This window comes from Ictalurus punctatus, chromosome 20 (genome assembly GCF_001660625.3).
Source record: "Ictalurus punctatus breed USDA103 chromosome 20, Coco_2.0, whole genome shotgun sequence".
NCBI lineage: Eukaryota > Metazoa > Chordata > Actinopteri > Siluriformes > Ictaluridae > Ictalurus > Ictalurus punctatus.
Window position 1 is genome coordinate 18,047,004 of NC_030435.2, and position 15,748 is coordinate 18,062,751.

General features: G+C 41.6%; 1 protein-coding gene across 1 annotated transcript in view; it reads right to left on the reverse strand.

The window, feature by feature from the left end:
• Positions 1-15,748, reverse strand: part of LOC108280171 (CUGBP Elav-like family member 5) — a 230,960-nt gene that overhangs the window by 109,116 nt on the left and 106,096 nt on the right. Inside the window, exon 3 of the mRNA XM_017494980.3 lies at positions 815-863. Within this exon, the coding sequence (XP_017350469.1) occupies positions 815-863 (49 nt within the window). The remainder of the gene's footprint in view (positions 1-814; positions 864-15,748) is intronic.

The window sequence follows — 15,748 nt, forward strand, 5'->3', positions numbered from 1 at the left end:
CCCCCTCACAGAGAGACGGAACAGCAAAAGAAAGGAGAGAAAATTGACGATCTTGGCAAGAGTCCCTGCTATTTTATTGATCACGCTTTGTGCACCGAGAAGTCGTCTTTCCTCATATTCTCTGCTCTCATCCCTCTCGTATATTTAACAAAAGCAGGCAGGGCTGTGAAATCCCAGGCTCTAGTCACACTCTCTCCTCTAATGACTTTTTAATTTACTGTCTAATGGTAATGCACTTGGCAGGGCCAGGATGTGGCCTACACACACACTTCTTCACTCAATAATGCAATCGCTTTAGTCAAAATGAAATCCCACAACAGCCATCACAGAGCGAGAGAGAGAGAGAGAGAGAGAGAGAGAGAGAGAGAGAGAGAGAAACTAGGATAGAGGAAAAATGAAGGGGGGGGGGTACAATGTAGAGAAAGTGAGTTTGTGAGATGAAGCGAAGAAGTGCAAGAGCAAGAGAGGCTGCAGGCGAGAGAGAATGAGTGACTCAGTCGGTGAGTGAGAGAAAACATGAGTGAACGGAATAAGATCACTTAGGTCAAGGCTAATATCAAGAATGACACCACATATAAAAACAGTACGAGTGGAGAAAAAGCCGAGCGTGAGGAAAGAAGGGTGTGCGAGGTTGAGAAAGTGTGAGTGTGTGTGTGTGTGTGTGAGAGAGAGAGAGAGAGAAAGAGTGAGAGAGAATAGAAGAACTAACAGAACAGGATCACTTAAGTCAAGGCTAACATCTGGAACGAAAAACGTATACAAAAAAGACAGAGGAAGAGATTAGCTGAGGAGGAAGTAATAGATTTGAGCATACCTCCACGACTCTCGCTGTCAGCTGGTTTAACCTGAATAGGCCGTGTCATCTGCAGGAAAGAGAGAGAGAGAGAGAGAGAGAGAGAGAGAGAGAGAGAGAGAGAGAGAGAGAGAGAGAGAGAGAGAGATACAGAGGTTAATCTTGGGATGGAAAAATAAAAGCAATATTTTAAAACAGCACTTGCATATGCGTCTTATGTTTAACAGTTAGCTACAACCCGCACGTTATGTTTGTTTTGTTTATTTTCACGTCACGTGCTTTTGTTTCTGTCCTGTCTCCGCCCCTGTCTTGTCATTGGTTAGTTCCCCTAATGTGTGCGCATGTCCTGATTTTAATCCTTGATTAAATTGGTTATTTATACCCAGATGTCTCCATTCCTCTTTGCGAAGTCTTGCCAAGTGTTTCATTTCCTTATATATTGCTTCCTGTTTTTTGTCTCTTGGCTGCGTCGGTGGTTATGAACATGGATTTCCACGTGATGATGTTGCGTGTATGTGTATTGACGTCCTCTATTGTCAACGACTATGATTTTTTAAAAATGATTTACTTTAATAAAGAACAGTCTAAGATTATGCACTTGCATCTTGGCTCATCATCACATATCTTGCACAGTCTCTGCTTTTAGAAGAAAACATATTTATTGTCCCTAAACACAGCACTGGCCATGTCTTCAACCTTATTAGACACCCTGCCAATGGGAAGATACCTGTATGTGTGGGCTATATACTGTAGCCAAAATGTTGACGGTGATGGTATAGACTATACATTTTATGAGAATGGAATAAAAATGACTAAATAAAAAATGTTTTAATTAAAACAACAACAACAACAACAACAAATAACTGCAGTTGTTTACACACCAGTTTTTTCAAGCTTTGGATAGTCATGTATATACATGTTTATACTGAAAATATATAAACTGTTTAGTGAACAGTTTATTTTTTGAAAAAATAAAAGCACCTAGTGACAAAACTTTTTGGACAAACCTTAGCAACTTTCCAAATGTCACCAGTACTGTCCAGAAAGTGCGAGGTCTAGCTTTCCCGCTGCACTCTCACCTCTCTCTGCGTCTGCTCTGTTCAGTGAGGGGCTGAGAGCCAGAGATTTAACAATGTCATGGATAATGTGACGCGACCTTCGTCCCAATTTACATCATTCGTAATGCAAATGTTTTTTAAAATGCAAGACAAATGGGATACAACATGTTTTACATGTTATTACAGCCCAGTTCTCTTGTTCAAAGTAGTTGTAGTGTTCAGAAACATTTTTGATCATTCATGTTCCATACCTGTCTGTTATATAGATTTATAAAAGCCATAAAAGTTATTTTTTTAAATCCTAAAAGTTATGAAAAGTAATTAAAAAGGTGCAAAAACACTATCTATCAAAACAGATTTATATATATATATATATATATATATATATATATATATATACACCAGAGCTTCACAGGTTGCCACTGGAGTCCTCTCCTCTTCCACTCCTCCATGACAACATCACGGAGCTGGTGGATGTTAGAGACCTTGTGCTCCTCCACCTTCCATTTGAGGATGCCCCACAGATGCTTAATAGGGTTTAGGTCTGGAGACATGCCTGGCCAGTCCATCACCTTCACCCTCAGCTTCTTAGCAAGGAAAAAGACGTTATCATGCTGGAATACTGCCCTGTGACCCAGTCTAAAAGGGAGGGGATCATGCTCTGCTTCAGTATGTCACAGTACATGTTGGCATTCATGGTTCTCTCAATGAACTGTAGCTCCCCAGTGCCGGCAGCACTCATGCAGCCCCAGACCATGACACTCCCACCACCATGCTCGACTGTAGGCAAGACACACTTGTCTTTGTACTCCTCACCTGGTTGCCGCCACACATGCTTGACACCATCTGAACCAAATAAGTTTATCTTGGTCTCATCAGACCACAGGACATGGTTCCAGTAATCCATGTCCTTAGTCTGCTTGTCTTCAGCAAACTGTTTGCGGGCTTTCTTGTGCATCATCTTTAGAAGAGTCTTCCTTCTGGGACGACAGGCATGCAGACCAATTTGATGCAGTGCGCAGCGTATGGTCTGAGCACTGACAGGCTGACCCCCCACCCCTTCAACCACTGCAGCAATACTGGCAGCGCTCATACATCTATTTCCCAAACACAACCTCTGGATATGATGCTGAGCACGTGCACTCAACTTCTTTGGTCGACCATGGCGAGGCTTGTTCTGAGTGGAACCTGTCCTGTTAAACCGCTGTACGGTCTTAGCCACAGTGCTGCAGCTCAGTGTCAGGGTCTTGGCAATCTTCTTATAGCCTAGACCATCTTTATGTAGAGCAACAATTCTTTTTTTCAGATCCTCAGAGAGTTCTTTGCCATGAGGTGCCATGTTGAACTTCCAGTGACCAGTATGAGGGAGTGTGAGAGCGATGACACCAAATTTAACAGACCTGCTCCCCATTCACACCTGAGACCTTGTAACACTAACAAGTCACATGACACCAGGGAGGGAAAATGGCTAATTGGGCCCAATTTGGACATTTTCACTTAGGGGTGTACTCACTTTTGTTGCCAGTGGTTTAGACATTAATGGCTGTGTGTTGAGTTATTTTGAGGGGACAGCAAATTTACAATGTTACACAAGCTGTGCACTCACTACTTTACATTGTAGCAAAGTGTCATTTCTTCAGTGCTGTCACATGAAAAGATATAATCAAACGTTTACAAAAATGTGAGGGGTGTACTCACTTTTGTGAGATACTGTATATTATAGAATAGATAATCATTATACCTGGTCTCCATGTGGCATACCTGGTCTGCATGTGGCACGCAACCCCCCCCCCCCCCCCCCCCCCCAAGGGGAGGCTTGGGGGGGCTTTAGTTACAACCTCTGGTTTAGGGCATACTTGATTTACACTAAACAGCTCCGTACTGGCATGAGGTGGTGCACTGTAAAAATGACATAATTATGGTATGTACTCTTTATGACTACTAGTTAATCAAAGGGGTTACATACCTCTTCTGTTGAATGCAAACCAGACTTAAAAACAATCTGAAAACAAAACTGACCTTATCCCTTGTTAGCGCGTGTCTTTATTCAGATGATTCATCTGTACTAATCACTTAAAAAACAAACTTCATATTTGTCCACAATTTTCCACTAAAAACTGTGACTCTAAATTGCCTCTGACTTTGGACAAGAAGAATTTCAGAGTATGGGCTACATCAAATAAATCAGCACAGACATGTCAAGATGCTTAAAGGGAAGCAAGACACCACCTCCACCTTCAATACATATGGCATCACTAGTTGAACAATAGTCCTCTTCCTGCACTAGCAGGATCTAATCTAACCCGTGGTGGTGAGGGGGCCAAGCAACCTCATGACTGACTGCAGGCTGGCATCGAGCTCAGACTGCATGTTTGTTTTGGAACACTCACTTAATAAGTCCCGCCAACACAAAAGCTACTTTACATTGTCTTTAAAGAAGAAAATAGTCAGATTCATAGCATGGTAATATCTTTTCTAAGGTATCTGTGGAATTACATGATTAGTCTGGGACTATAAACACTTTTACACATTAGAAACGGCACAATGAACTCCTTAAACTCCCAGGACACATTGTCAGGTCAAGACTACTAAACCAGACATTCCTCATTTTCATAATTACGTACCGTTTCTCTTAATTTTCAAAGTTACTGAAGCATTCAGAGATATTGAATAATAAGTTAGGAGTTAAGTAGGTCTGAAAGGTTAATCGAGCGTGGAAAAAATGTGGACTTTGTGTACAGATATATCTACACAGTATAGTGCTTGGAAACACAAAACACAGACAGCCCCCCCTGACTAGGCCGTGGTCCCATCAACAACTACTACTCCATCATTTTCTCTCTCCAATTACCTTCGGTTTGATCGCTCTCCTGCTTTTTTTTTTGTCATTTTGTTGGATGATTTCTTTTCTCCCCTCACACTAGGTTGTTTTTCGTTGCGCACAGAGGCATGAAGTCACCCTTTATATCATGAATAAGGAGTGTGTGCCATGAAGCGGAGAGTGCGAGGAGAGAACTCATGGAAGACGCATTTGCATTTGTTTACACTCCGATGTGGCTGAGGAGATGGAATTGGGTATGAGACGGCTCGCTTCTCGCACATCTAATGCCCAATGAGGAGGTTTTTTAAATCTTACATCTTGAATCCAGTGGAAAGTAATATTCTAATTGGGGTGTGCAGGTGGGATTCGATTCATCGGAGTCCTCACGTGTGTAAGAGGGGAAATTGCATTGCCTGTTTTGCAGAATTCGACAACAGGAGCGTGAGCGTGAAAAAGAGGTAGAGAAATAGAGATGAAATAGAGGGAGACAAGAGAGAGACCGGAGGGAACAGCGGGTGAGATCCGCGCTCGCCCGTAGTGCCATTGCGATGATGAAATGCTTCCCTGTAGTGAGCTGTCACGGTTCATGCAGCACAAGCACAACAGGAAGCGGCGGCTACGATGGGCTGCTACTGGAAGTTAGCAGCGGTGCTAACTGGAGCATAGCGCACGTATCTAACACACGCACCCCCCACCACGCACATCCAAACATGTCTAAATACACGCTTTAAGCTTTCAGACACAGCCTATGGTGCAGCTGGGACTGTTTGCAAAGAATCTTTTGCAACATTGCATCCTTTAGGATAGCAGGGAACACACCGTCTCATCTCGCATGCCTATTCATTCCAAACACACTTTCAGTCGGTAGGACTGAACATCTAGGGAGGCATATGAGAGCTTTTCAAATAAGGGCTCTGAGCAAAATAAAGCAGAAATCCAAATCTCTTTTCCTTTATGGTTTAGAAAGCATGAATGCTTCCAGATAGATCGATCTAACCACTATGTAAGCAAGCACAGAGCTCAAAGAGCTAAATGGATACTCTAAGGGCATCATTACTTTAGCTATTAGATAATATGTTCATTCCCTCAAAGCTAATTATATGTATTTATATGTACAATCTCAGAAGCCAGAAATCTCATGATGCAACCTGATTGTGGTTCCGAGTGCAAGTCCATTCAACTTCAGTACAGAAAGCGTTTTTTTTTATTATTTTTTTTATGCAGCTTGAATATCAGAATTGTGTCTGATTATTCAGGAAGCATAAACATCTGTCTTTTCTGAAGATTGATTGCTAAAGTTCTTTTGCGGTTATGGAAATTAAAATGCAAAGCAAAAACCAAGATTGATTTCCAATGCATCAACCATTTTTTCCTTGAAACAACTGGAAACAACTGAGGAAGTTGGTTGTCAAGTGCTATGGATCAATTTACATATTTGAAGCAATACTCTCATCTGGGCGACTGAAAACACAAAACTTATCAAGAAAAGACTCACAAAACAAGCAGATTGAAATAGGCCCCTAGGTACTCACGCCTCGCTGCTACACGCAAGCACTTATAGGACTATCTGAACACCAATCTCTGCTGCAAAAGCATCTATCCAGAAGAAAAACACACTCCTCCTCTGCACTCCAATCCTCCACAAGTGACATTTTCCAAGTTTAGAAAGGGTAAATACCAAAGTGCCCAAGGTTATTTTTCGGAGTGGTGTGGTAAAATATTATTTCAACAAAACAGCTTATATTTAAAGGTCTTTCACTGTCAGGGATCTGGAAAGATCTTGACCACAGAGAATATCCCATTGGCTAGCTTTAAATGCACCACCAACAGTCCCTGGTTCTGATAAAACCACGCTCATTTCAACATCATCCCAGTGTCCAGCATTTTATTGTTATTTTCTTCACTTGTCCTAGCCCAGAGCACAAGATCATTGCATGGTATTGTGCTCAGAGCAAAGACAGGTAGGGGACTTGCTCGAGGCCCCAACAGTGTCCAGATAGCAGTGCTGGGAGTTGAACTGTCAATCCACCAATTGGTAGCCTAGAGGCTTAGTCAGTATGTCATCACTTTCATTATCCCTTATCATCCCCCAAACTGAAGAAGACTCCAGGCCAAATTTGGTAGAGGGGCAGAGGGACAATTGAGTGTTTATTGTGGGCCAGTTGTAAGGAGCCAAATTAAAGATTTTCATGGCATTTGGATTCCAGGCCAAAAAAAAAAAGCCCAAATGAAACCAATGTGACCCAGCTGTAAGCTCTGCTCTGGAACACGGCCTCATCAAGATTGAGTTGTGGTTGTTTTCTGGAGGTCTAATTTGGATGAGTTCTTTGCCCTCATTCTGTTGATGCATGTAGACTAAATAAGGGCCAACACTGGACCATTACTCAACTGCCCTCAGGGTCTGAAGCCAGGTCCATAACTGAATGCAAGTTTGATTGTAAGCCAAGGTATAAAGTCAGTGTACATATGTTCAGATTAGTGAGTTGAAAACTATGTGTAGAATTCCAATTGAACCAAGGACACTAAAGGCCCACTGTAGTGTATCAAGTGATCATACTTCAAACATGTTTCACCTGGTAAATACTAAATCCAAGTTTAAAATGATGTACAATGTGATGTACATTGCAAAAATCTCTATCATTTTGTGCTAGCTGAGGAAAAAGCTCTCTGCACTGGCTGATTTACAAATAGCCTGTTTGTACATTATTTTATGATCCCTTGTATTTACCGTATGGTCCATTATAAACAGTGCATTTCAGCAAAGTGGGCGTGTCCTGTGATCACAGACCACACATTCTTGCATTCAAATCATTATCCTCGTCAGAAAATCAAATCAAATCAAATGCATTCATAACCCAATCTTCTACTCTGCACATACTGTAGTTGTTGTTTTGTGTATGGTTGACGTTCTACCTGCAAGTGGGTAGGTGTATGTTTCATCTATAACTTAAGCCTATGTTGAAACTATATTACTTTATGTTACTTTAATGGTGCAACAATTACATTTTTAAGCAGAAAGTATGCTTTGAGTTTATTACACGTACATCCGGGCACACAGCTGCTACACAAGCAGTACTGTTCACATACAGTAGTCATCTGCGTACCTTGCGTGTATTTGGAGAATAAAAAGCTACAGTATATCCACTAGGGGAAAGGATAAGGCTGTAATATCCCTGGACAGCATTGGAATATTTTCTTCTGATTTTGCATGTCAACGATGAAAATGGCGACAGTGCAAGCGGCTACTATATCTTCGCTATAAAGTTTATCTGGCGAAATCAATGTAGATGGTATGTTAGACCATTAAATTGATCTCATCAGGAAAAACATCTGGGTTACGCATGTAACCCTGTTCCCTGAGAAGGGATCTTCGACGTTGCGTGTAGCATAATACTATTCCCCATAATGTTATGCTAAACGCAACGTCGAAGTTCCCTTTGAAAGGGAACAGAGAGTATTTTTATCTCACTTTACATTGCATTTTACTACAACGCACCCACTATTTACAATGGTATTGCACCACATGGATGCGTAGTGTTAACGTACTGAGGATGTGCACGCTCCAAACGAATGCTGGATATGTGTGGCAGTCATCTAGCGTACGCATAGTTAAAAACAAGTATAATCCAGGCTTTAATAGGAGCACATGAGTGGCACAAAAGGAACGTGTTTGTCCTATTGTTGGGAGATTACACGTTCAAATCCTTTTGAGAGGGATGGGGTTACTCCCAATGAATTTGGAAACTAAAACATAGTGACATTTTACATTAAAACTAGGCTACGACAGAGCTTAATTTGAACTGGTGAAATTATTACCTTACTATACAGTAGGTGAAAAGCAGTACGCCAAAGGAGTAGCATGTCCGAATTCTCAGTGTTCATAAAACAGTAGGCGAGAAATACCCGGATGAGATTCTGCAGTATGGAACCAGCAGACATTGCGCTATCCCATAAAGCAATGGGATTTTCACAGAAGAGCTGTCAGAATTAAAAATGGCGGAAGGCATTGCATTGGCTCTTTTTAAGTTGAAGGTCACGTGACAATGCCGACATGGCGGCTGTAGTACGTCCGGATTGTATTCATGCTACACACTTATACTGATCAGTATGTACTAGATCAACGGTCGAGCAGTATAGATACTGAATCAAATACAGTACGTACTGGCACAGTACACGGTTTCAAATGCAGCCCTAGTCATAAACTTGTAAATTGTGTTAGAGGTGTGTTGGAGCTAGGAAATCCCAAAACAATGCAGAGGTCTAGAGTTGTACACACATCGACTTATACTCCACAGTGGACAGGCCATAAGGACCTGAGTGTGTAATATCTCAGCTAGAGTTTGTAACACACGTTTCATGATAATCGGGAAGATAATAAGACTGTCATAATGACAAATTAGCCACCTGCCGGAAGACACAAATTTATGCACGAAACACATAAATCTTTACGAGTTGTGCGATTACTCTAATGTGTGTTGCATTGCACTCATAGCTATTTGTTGTAACTAATGATAGAAAGCAGACTTCATTTGGGGGGAAAACACTGGCAAATATCTATACGGCTTCCCTCTGCGGAGTCCTCCTGCATTCATGTAGTTCTTGTGTACAAGTCGCTCATATTGTTTCTGTATACAGAGGGCTGTATGATGAGGATGGATTGCAGGTCCTGCGTGGGCCGCTTTATAGCTTGGGGTGTCCTTGGAGCACTGACCCATAATGCTCAGCGTGGGCAATGGGAGATCAAGGTCCTGTTCCTGATTTACACACCTCCAACAGCCGGGGCAGGATGATAACCAATTAGAAATTCCCTGCAGCTAGCAGTCTTAAAGCCCACACACACACACACACACACACACACACACACACACACACACACACACACACACACACGGAGGATACGCACATGCTTCCTAAGCCAGAGATCTTCACTTTCATTTGAGACACACTAAATGGCATATAGTGTGTGTGTGTGTGTGTGTGTGTGTGTGTGTGTGTGTGTGTGTGTGTGTGTGTGTGTGTTGAATGCCTAGAAGTGAATGATGTAACAAGAAAATACATTCAGGAAGATGGAGCTATTATACATTACTAAACAATTCACAATTCACATTGGTCTCAAACATTCGTTGAGATACTAATGGTCTGTGATATTCACCAGGGGAAGACTGAAGAAATATTTATCCTTAACAACAATTTAGAGTTAAATGATACAAAAGATTCAATTCTTTACCTAATTAGAACTGACTGAATAATGATTGTGGGTTTCTCACTGCCAATACAGTAAACAACAAATTCTAGTGCTAGAAAACAGGGTAGAGATGAGAAAGTCGAATATTTCTCTTCTCAAAAGTCACAAATGTCCCAGGGGTGTATTTTGTATGCATTTCTAGGAATCTGCGGTTAGAAGCAAGCAATAGAAATACTTGCAGCTAGCCTGAGAACCTACACTGTTTAACTTAGAACTGTATTGCTAGCAGCACGATAACACTGCAATGCTACCTTCTGGTTTAAATTGAACATCACTGTCCTTTAGCCTGTACCCAACTGTCCATGGTGGGTACATGCCAATTTAGTTATCATCCTTATCAGCACTAATTTCGAGACCGATATGTTGTGATATTGTAATAAATATAGAAAAGTGAGGTAGACGTTCTCACCCTCAGAATGTAAGCTACTGAAAAAAACAACAACAGGCGTACACAGAATGGATAAATGAAGCTTCGGTCATGGTGACTTATTGGAGGAAAACACCTGCGTAAGCAGGAAAGTCACTTCAATTTTTGTGGGTGGGATATTGGAGGAAACTGGTTGATTCAATTTGATTTAATTCTTATTCACACGGGGTTACTTGACGTCACCTATTTCCAACACAAACCGAAACTTGCTACAATAAACTGCAGAAAAACAAGATTCTAAAATCTGGCACAAGAAAAGACCAGTACCCTTCTTTCTTACAGACGCTAGTAAGCAGATAATCATAAAAATAAGTTGATAAAGTCTTTAAAGCCATTCTGCCTATAGGTGTGTGTTGGGACAACATGCACACTGTTGGTTAAGAGTGTCTTCAGTAATGGGCAGGATTGGTCAAGACTGTCTCCTGGAGTGGGCAAGATTGGTCAAGGGTATCTGCGGAAGTAGCAGGGATTGGTCAAGGGTATCTGCGGAAGTAGCAGGGATTAGTCAAGGGTGTATGTCGAAGTAGCAGGGATTGGTCAAGGGTGTCTGTGGGAATAGTTGGGATTGGTCAAGAGTGTCTGCAGGAGTAGGCAGGATTGGTTAAGAATGTCTGCGGAAGTAGGAGGGATTAATCAAGGGTGTCTGCGGTAGCAGGAGGGATTAATCAAGGGTGTCTGCGGTAGCAGGAGGGATTAATCAAGGGTGTCTGTGGAAGCAGGAGGGATTGGTCAAGAGTGTCTGCAGGAGTGGGCAGGATTGGTTAAGAATGTCTGTGGAAGCAGGAGGGATCAATCAAGGGTGTCTGTGGAAGCAGGGGGAATTGGTCAAGGGTGTCTGTGAGAATAGGTGGGATTGGTCAAGAGTGTCTGTGGAAGCAGGGGGAATTGATCAAGAGTGTCTGTGGAAGCAGGAGGGATTGGTGAAGGGTGTCTGTGGAAGCAGGAGGGATTAATCAAGGGTGTCTGTGGGAATAGGTGGGATTGGTCAAGAGTGTCTGTGGAAGCAGGGGGAATTGATCAAGAGTGTCTGTGGAAGCAGGAGGGATTAGTGAAGGGTGTCTGTGGAAGCAGGAGGGATTAATCAAGGGTGTCTGTGGGAATAGGTGGGATTGGTCAAGAGTGTCTGTGGAATCAGGGGGAATTGGTCAAGAGTGTCTGTGGAAGCAGGGTGAATTGGTCAAGTGTGTCTGTGGAAATATGTGGTATGGGTCAATAGTGTCTGCAGGAGCAGGTAGGATTGGTCAAATGTGTCTGTGGGAGTGAGCAGAATTGCTCGAGAGACTGTGATTAGTCAGAATTCATTGCTGACCTCACCAGTTTACTTTCTTGATGATATAAAGAGCTATCATCAGTTAAATGTAACTTTCGTACATAAAAATGACAGAATTACTGCTTAGATCATGTAGATCTCCATATTATTCCTGTCTAACCTAAACACACCCATGGCTGCCGATGATGAACGACGACGCACAGCTTTGAAAGGTCAACCATTCACTCGCGGTCTTGTGCGGCCTACAGCCTCTGCTTGTTCCATGCGGCGCCACTAAGTAGAATTAATGGTTGTATTGATTGCTCTGCCCACAACTCAAATTGAACAGAGCAGTGTGAGCTTTTTGGGAGCCAGTGCCTGAGCACATGGGGATCCCAGACCTCACATACCCACTCACAGCCTGCAAAACACAGTTACACAATCACCGCATTCACATACTCTACCCAGTCTTCTTATTTAGACAGTATTAAAGCTGTGATTGATTAATGAACAAGATTGTTACGGCAGAATGTCAGTTCATTTTGTAATGGCATAAAGGTTTGGGCATGTGTCAGGGATCTAAGCATGTGGGGTGAATGAACTCACTCAATACCCAGCAGCAAATGACAGTCTTAAACAAATACACAGGGGTTGAGCTGTCATGATTCAAATGGTGTGTTTGGCCATTATTGACCAGTAGGAAAGGTTATTTAAACTCTGCAAAGTGGCCACCTGCTGCTTGTCACCAATCCTTTCAATCGGGGTATAATTCAGTTCTATATTTGTTTGCTGTATGATTAATGTGACGCAGTGTCTTGAGGGGAAAGTGCCTCCTTTTGTCTGTTTAGAGTAAAAAAAACACAAAAAAACACACAGGCAAGTGACAGCGTTGCATTTCTATAAACCAGGCCACACACACCACAAAACACTGAGCTAATGAGCACAGTGAGGGAGACGGAGATAAAAGAAATGGAAGATAAAAATAAAAGAGAAAACGCAGCAGTGGGACGTAAACCCCAAGCCAAACAAGAAAAGTGAAGAGGAGAGCGAAAAGCGATGACACAGTTCTGAAGGTGAAAGACTTCGTCCATTTTAATGCCATATCCCATATTCATATTTACAAATACATGAACCTTGGCATTAAATAATGTCTATATAGCAGATCAGAGAATTGTGGGAGCAGCCACGTTCCTGTACACCAAGCTTTAAGTATTTTCTCACTCTACATATTTATTCCAGCGCCATTCCTCAGTTCCTCCTACTGCACAAGATTTGCAGGTATGTGAATAAATCTGGGATATTGTAATGGCATAAAATAAATGTTTATTCAATAGGAGAATGTAAATGTCACGGTAGGAAATTGTTTTCGGTTGTAAAAGTCACTCTTGAACAAGAGACATGACTTTTAAAGTTCCAATAGGGAAAGGCTAACACAAGAGATGAACTCTTGAGTTTCCTAACAGAGAGTTGGCCTGTGCATACATTTGCATTTACTTTTAATCTCTTTGGCAATTTTTTTTATCCTCAAGTAGAAAGTAGAACCCGATCCTAGTGTCAAAAGACACTTACTTGCAATACATGTGACTATGTATTATATATGAAGGGTCATTTTATTCATTAACGATTATTTCAGAGATCTGAAGCTGTTGCCAAATGGTCTTTTAAACATATAGGATTTTTATTTGGCCACATTTATACACAATAGATTAACTGTGTTTTGCAAAGGCCATGCACTCACATTTACACTTATTGATTCGGCAGACACTTTTAATCCAACGCAGTTGATAATTGAGCTTGATGGCTTTCTGTCTGTCCTGGGATTCGAACACACTTCCTTCCAAGCACTAGCTCAGAACCTTAATCACTGACCTGCCACGATTCCAGAGGCTCTAATTACAGATGTTTTAGTGTCCGTTTGCACATTTGGCCAATTTTGTGACAGATCTACTAAGAAGGGCACCTCGCCTAATTACCTAATTAATTATCTGGCACATTATAAACCTATATGTCTTCCGGCCAGCAAACAGATGGGTGGACCTGGGGTATTTTTCCCATAATGTCTGCTATTAGGGTTTTTCCATATATCTGTAAACTGTGCAATGCTGAAAATCCATGGTTAATTTTATTACACGTTTAAAAAAATATATATATTCCTTCCAATCAATTTAGAAATTTAGAAATGGGTGCTCAATTACAGCAATCTCCACTTTGATGTGAAAGCGTCAGTGGTGCAAAACATGTAAATATAGTATGGTAGATATGGACCATAGTATTCATTCATATATTCATCTTTATCCCTGTCAGGCTCACAGTGGACACGGAGCCGATACTGGGAACGCTAGGTGCAAAATGGGAATACATTCTGAATGGAGTCCTTCGCAGGTCACTATTCACAGATAAACTATAGGGGCAATTTTACTATAGCCAATTTACCTACCAGCTTGTTTTTTGAGCGGTGGGAGGAAACTAAGAGAACCAAGAAAAAGCCCAGATGGGAACAGACAGAACATGAGAAACTGTACATCCTGACGTCCTGGATCATAATATACAGTAAAAGATAAAATGCTTTAAATGCTATAGTAACATTAATTAATTTCTCTATTTATCATGATTTTTTTTAAAAAATATTTCTTCTGTCAGTTGAATCAGACATTTACTCATTTCATTAAATATTCATTTATTTGTGGTTACGCTGCGATCATTAGGGTTGTTCTAGCTTGATTCATCCAGTAGTCATTAATCATCAGTGATCATTAGACTCAGAGTAAGAGTTAGGATCCATGCACTGATACAAAATACAAAATTCCAAACAAAACAAATCAAAGTCGGTAATCAGGAAGTAGTCAGAACGCGGGAAATCATAGTGCAAACCAGACAGAAGATAATCGAAAGAATAAACCAAGAAGACAGTCAAACAGAGAATAAACTATCAGGAGAGTAACAAGGCTCAGAACGTGCACAACCATGACGCTTTGCAAGACTTCGCAATGATCGAATCGTATTTGTGTATTTATAAAGTCATGAAGTGAACTGGAAGTGGAATGGCAGAGGTTGCATTAGCATTCCAGACAGGGTGTTACTCTATTCCTACTCTATGCTTATCTTTTGGTATAATTATGGCCATAAATATGCTGTACAAGCTTTGTTTGGAGGATAAGAACGAAGCTTTATGCTGTGAATATCTCTGAATAAAGAAATAATTCCCTCAACAGCATTCTGTTCTTAGTAGTTCCTTTAGATAGTATTTTTTCCAGTCACATAAGGCATAGTCAAGTCTGAATACATGCAAAATGAGAGGTTATTAAATAAATCTCGTCAATTCATGTGCAACTTTTTAAAATAAAACCGATATCAACCAAGCAGTCAGTCACCTTCAGTTGTAGTTGATGTAATATAAGAGAGCCAATGGTGGGAATAGTGTGTTTATATAGGCCAAAAACTGCAGTCTCTTCGCTGTAGACTTTCTTTTGACATCTCTCTCTCTTTCTCTATCTCTCAGGGTTTGGGCATGTGTGTTTGCATTAAACTGCCGCAGCTGTCAGAGAGGATTACAGTCTGCTGGATGGGCCTGCTGCAGATATGACAGGCCTGATGGGGAAAGGACGTGTCTAATTCGGGCCAGATGAATATGACAGCATAGGGTTGAGGATGGCTGGGTTACACACACACAGATAGAAGCCAGTGTGTGAGTGTACAGTATGCAAGGGAGGGGGAGCAAATTATTCTCTCCCAAACGAACCCTTGTTTACGAGCCATGTTGTTTATGCTAAGCCTCATGAAGCCTTTGATGTAAAATTGCATTGTGGAGGGGGAACACTTCAGCTAACAACTTTGGTGTGAAAACAGGCGAGCAGAGTAGACACGCTTCCCACTTAAATGTTACCCTGATTGGTGCCACGTAGGAGTGTGACAAACAGCAAATGCCAGTGTCACGCTCTTTGCACTTATGGCTTCCTGTCAGCCAGGAAACGCATCATAAATGCACGCCAGGTGAGGTGTAATCTGAGTTCCAGAGGCACCTGCCACACTCCAAGTGTCCGACCATCAGAATTAATGAGGTCAGGACCACATGACCGGTAACTCTCATTTATATGTAAATGACGGAGCTGTTTTCTGCTGCAGCCCTCTCCTCCATCCCGTTCCCTTCTCTCTTCC